The 5,627-nt window shown below is 37.0% G+C and overlaps 1 protein-coding gene across 1 annotated transcript in view; it reads right to left on the reverse strand.

Annotated features, from left to right (window-relative positions):
- LOC102579149 (glycine-rich RNA-binding protein 2, mitochondrial-like) overlaps window positions 1-2,914 on the reverse strand; it is a 3,629-nt gene extending 715 nt beyond the window's left edge. Inside the window, exons 1-5 of the mRNA XM_006339171.2 lie at window positions 2,805-2,914; window positions 1,332-1,469; window positions 1,179-1,247; window positions 487-593; window positions 10-245 (exon numbers count right to left, since the gene is read on the reverse strand). Coding sequence (XP_006339233.1) covers window positions 10-245; window positions 487-593; window positions 1,179-1,247; window positions 1,332-1,467 — 548 coding nt within the window. The 5' untranslated portion in view covers window positions 1,468-1,469; window positions 2,805-2,914. The remainder of the gene's footprint in view (window positions 1-9; window positions 246-486; window positions 594-1,178; window positions 1,248-1,331; window positions 1,470-2,804) is intronic.
- Window positions 2,915-5,627: the final 2,713 nt, after the last annotated feature.

Here is a 5,627-nt window from a genome sequence, read left to right on the forward strand (position 1 = left end):
CCACCTCCCCTGCCATAATTGCCACTGCTACCATAACCAGAGGCACCATAATTACCACCACCAGACCCATAATTGCCACCACCACCACCGTAACCACCAGACCCATAATTGCCGCCACCACCACCTCCATAACCACCACCGCCTCCATAGTTACCACCACCGTAACCGCCGCCGCCGCCGCCGCCGCCGTATCCTCTTGTCCTGTCATTCGCTACATTTACTCTAATCGTACGACCATCAAGCTCCTGAAAGATGCATTAAAACTAGTTGTCATAATCTAACCAGCAAACAGAAATGCATGGGATGCATACAGGCGCATCCCCCCGAACAGACATATCATTTGCATATTTAAACACAATTTCTGGATAAAAACAGTGCCAGATACCATAAAACAACATTCCTTTGAAGTTAATTCACATCATGTGAACCCAAATACAAAGGGAACACACGTTTTTTCAGTCATGGAGCAACAGAGTGAAGAGATACCTGTCCGTCCAAAGCCTGGATGGCAGCACTGGCATCCTCAGAAGTATTGAAAGTAACGAAGCCAAATCCCCTAGATCTCCCAGACTCGCGATCATAAATGATTCTTGCTGCAATGAATTGGAACTTTTTCAGTAATTCCAGCTAGAAACTAGTGTCTGGACACATGCCTTTGTATACAGATATGTCATATGTTCACACAGCTAAATATGAATGAGCAAGCATTCACGGAATTATAATACAGCTTCAAACAGTAAAAAATGGTGAAGTAATTCTTCCATTAGTCTAAGTGACTTCACTTACTAAATCCAACCAGTAATACAACTACTTTTGATAAGTCCAATCAGCAACACAATTGTCACTCCATCACTAAGACCCTCATTTGGACACAAAATGAGTGTCTTTCATCCTAACATAACATCTGGAAATTCATGTTGAGAAACATCAATTAACAAGTACTCCCTACTTTGTCATATACTTTTCCTGACCATTACTCAAACTCTGCCCAGACACTCTTTATTATGTGCAAATATGATCACCATAATAACAAAAACATGCACTAGTGTGCGAGCGAATGTGTTCATGAGAAAGCACACCAGCAGTGCAAGGATTCTAAATGAAAAATTGTAAACTTTAAACAAGCACGAGAGAGGACTTCTAGTCAAAAACAACATTTAGCTTTAAATAAGACAAACCTTCAACGACTTCTCCATACTTGCTGAAAGCTTCTTGGAGAGAGTTGTCATTCGTGTTCCATGAGATTCCTACATTGCCAAACTAGAGGAAGTCAGCAGAAATTAGAAGAAATGTTATGAATACTGTTCTAGCATAAGAGAAACTGCATGCACCTCCAACAAAAAGTTTTGAAGACATGCATCTAATTAGTTGAAAAATTGAAGGCTTGGATGCAGATATTTCATGATTGATGTGCTGCTTGCTAACAGCCTGCCGAAGAATGCTCCCAGCTTTGTTAAAGAAAGCCATTCCTGAAAAGGGGAAGAACATCACGTACCAGTGAATTAATGAAAGAAGGTAAAAATGTGAATACAATGATTAAGATTTTGATCAAGGAGCATGGTGTTTATCAACTTACACTTTAAGACTAAATTTTGAATGTTGCACAACTACTAAGCTACATAAGAACTTGTTTCGATATAATAGTCAACTACCTCTAGTTTAAGAGGTGGTGGGACGCAAAACAACTGACAATTCCAAGTAAACTTTAGTTCTCTTCGAGACTGGTCAAGTTCATTCTCAAATGAGCTGAGAGAACAAGGAGACGGGTGGAAAACAATTTCAGCAGCAATTTTTAGTGCCAAAGGTAGCATTAAGATTATACAGTTTCACAAACCACTGCTTTTAACCTAGTTACATTCTGCAAGTTAATTTATGCAAATGAAAAGAGTACAAAACACCAAGACAAAAGTAAAATATGAATGGGCTAATTTTTTCTTGTTTAGTAATTAAGGGTTGTAAGACCCTAATGATAATTAATCCAGGTTATACACTACTTATCAAGAATAATACTCCAAGCTCTGGCACCAAAGGACATCGCATGTGGTCAATAAAGAGAATTGAGAACCATGAGGTTCCACGTTCAAATCAAAGAGATGGCAAAACTACTAGGTCACCATGGAATTAGCAGGTTATTGCATGATCAGTAGAAGCGTGCCCAAGCAAACCTAGACACCATGGTTATATATATTCCACGTTCTACACTAGGGATGATAATTACTCCAGGTTCTACACTACTTATCAGGATTAATACTCAAAGTTCTGGCATCCAAGGGTGTGGCATGTGGTCAAAAGCTAAATGAGAACCATGAAGCTTCACATTCAAATCAAAGAGGAGGCCAACACACTAGGTCACCATGGAATTACCAGCTTATTGTGGGATTAGTATACGTGTGTTGTGTGCAAGCTACAACCTACCCTAGACACCACGGTTACATATATTCCACATTCTACACTATATCATCATGTACACTTAACATTTTCTTCCATAAACCAGACTACTAACACTCAAAAAGATATTATACAACCAAAAAAAATTCTAAAACCATTATTATATGAAAGCCAACACTAATGCATACCAGCTCGTAAAAAATCTGCGTAAGCAAAACAAACTAGTAAAAATCACATCGAACATACAAATAGCTTGTGTACCTTTCCTCAACCATAGAGAATATATATAATCATAGCAAGCTAATCAATTTTAACACTAAAAAATCAGTCGAAATGAGATTAGGGTTTCTTACAAAAGCGAAAAGTATAATAAATCATGTAAAAATACACAGCAAGAGATAAATAAGAGAACGAACCTACGAGTTTAAGCTCAGTTTCGCCGGAAAAGGAGACGGAGAAACGCTGTGTGTTTTCAGCTTTCTACTTTTGGCCGGAGAAGACTGCCGTAATTTTGAAAGTAGGGCGGAAATGATCCTTAAATAGGGCGGTTAGTATATGGGCTCAGTGTGACCCGCTAGATAGGAATTTGGGCCTGTAGGTTTGAAATCTGGATGGACTATATCCTATCAGGCCCAAAATGTTGTTTTTTTCTTTTCGAGAAGTTACACATTTAGCTGATTAGTCAAAATTATATTCATATTCGCTAACTAGGGAAAAAGGACAAATATATCCCCAAACTATCGTAAACGGTATGTAGATATCCTCCGTCATACTTTTGGGACATTGGTGCCCCTGCCGTCCAAAAACTAGAGCATGTATACCCTCTATACTAACGGACATACACGTGTCATAATCTTATCCACCGATCCAACATTTATTAAATATCGGATGAACGGATAAGATTGTGTCACGTGTCCCTATTTAGTCTTCCGTTAGAGTGAAGAGCATATATGCTCTAGTTTTTAGACGACAGGGGCACCAATGTCCCAAAAGTATGACGAAGGGTATCTACATACCATTTACGATAGTTCGGGGATATATTTATCCTTTTTCCCCCCTAACTAATATATATAGGGAAAAGGGACGGATTTACCCCTGAACTTTAATAAATGGTATGTATATGCCCTCCGTTATACTTTGCGTCCACATAAGCCCTTGTCGTCCAATTATAGGTATACATATATCCCTCTCACTAACGGACCCTAATTTCTTACACGTGTCTTAATCTTATTGAACTACCCGTTTGACCTTTTTATTAACCCATAACCAATACCTACCCAATTTCCTCTAAAAGAATCCTAATTAAAACACCCAAATTAACACACCAAAATCCAACCCTTTTCCTCAGTCGGAATCTTCTTTATCAAGCATTGGATATCACATTACCAAAGATTGAATCTTTAATTCAAGAAATCAAACCCCATTTCATTTTCTATGATTTTGCTTATTGGGTTCCATCTGTTGCTCGAAAATACGGAGTTAAGTTTGTGCATTACTGTTTTATTACCCCACCATCTGTTGGTTATCTTATGCGTGGCGAAAATCCATCTTCAGAAGCTGAAATGATGGAACCTCCACCTGGTTTTCCTGTTTGATTCATCTATCAAACTCCACAAACACGAAGCTCGTTTAATCGTAGCTCTACATTCGATGGGGAAGAATTCTAGTAACTCTGGTTTTGGCTCTGGCTCTGTATCGTTCACTCAACGTTTGCTTTTGGCTTTTCAAGACGGGGATGCCATTGCATTCAAAACTACTCGAGAAATAGAAGGACCTTATTGTGAAATTGTTGAGCATAAGTTCAAGAAATCAATTGTGTTAGACGGGCCAGTATTGCCCGAACCAATAGAGACTTCAATTACAGAAGAAAATTAGTCAAAATGGCTCGAAAAATTCCAAGAAAAAATAGTTATTTTGTGTGCATTTGGTAGAGAATGTAATCTCAAGAAAGATCAATTTCAAGAACTGGTTTTGGGACTTGAACTTACTGGTTATCCGTTTTTCGCTGCTTTAAAACCGCCTATTGAAGCTGAGACAATTGAAGAGGCATTACCGGAAGGTTTCAAAGAGAGAACACAAGGGAAAGGCATTGTTCATTCAGGATAGGCAGAGCAACAATTGACGTTATCTCATCCTTCTGTTGGATGTTTTGTGACTCATTATGGCGGGAACTCGTTATCGGAGGCCATGATTCATTAATGAGTGTCAATTGGTTTTAGTACAAAATTTTGGTGATCAATTCATAAATTCAAGATTGTTTGGTGGAGACTTGAAAGTTGGAGTGGAAAAGGGACGGATTTTGGTGTGTTAATTTGGGTGTTTTAATTAGGATTCCTTTTAGAGGAAATTGGGTGGGTATTGGTTATGGAGCGGATAGTTGGGTTATGGGTTAAAAAAAAGGGTCAAACGGGTAGTTCAATAGGATTAAGACACGTGTAAGAAATTAGGGGTCCGTTAGTGAAAGGGGTATAGGTGTACCTATAATTGAACGGCAGGGGCTTATGTGGATGCAAAGTATAACGAAGGGCATGTAAAAAAATGTACCATTTATTAAAGTTCGGGGGTAAATCCGTCCCTTCTCCCATATATATATATATAAATATATAGTTATGTGTATTTTATACAACTCTAGCTAGGTTTTGGGGAGGGTGGCTATTTATAGGGATAGAAATACCTAATAGTTTTTGTTATATCAAACGTTACCCTTGCTTATTAGTAATCGAGTGATTATGAGGTAACCATTTTTTCTTAAATAATTTAGAATGTTAAATCTAAACCACATAAATATTCAACAAAAAATAAAATTGAAAATTAAGATGGTAACTGGTTATTATCAATTAATGTTATTTGATTGTGTAAAAATAACTTACTCAGTCGATAGATATTAGTTAAACTCACTGAAAATTAAGATGGTAAATGACTATTACCTATTAATGTTACTCGAGCATATTAAAAAAAAAACTTATATCATTAATGAATATTAGTTAAACTAATTATAAATTATTGAAATTACGTATATCTTGTAATAATTAATTTTGGATTTTATGGACACTTGTATGAATCAGATTTTTTTTTAGTCAATTCCTAATGAAATGACATTTACTAAGTTACGTAATTGTTTTGGCAATGTATGTCACATCTGTTAAATAATTCTATACACGTCGCGATTGAAAGTGAAATAACAATTAATCTACTATATTAAGGCTGAAAAAATGATTTATAAGAGTTAAGAGCAAAGA

This window comes from Solanum tuberosum, unplaced genomic scaffold, assembly GCF_000226075.1.
Source record: "Solanum tuberosum cultivar DM 1-3 516 R44 unplaced genomic scaffold, SolTub_3.0 scf00008, whole genome shotgun sequence".
Taxonomy (NCBI): domain Eukaryota; kingdom Viridiplantae; phylum Streptophyta; class Magnoliopsida; order Solanales; family Solanaceae; genus Solanum; species Solanum tuberosum.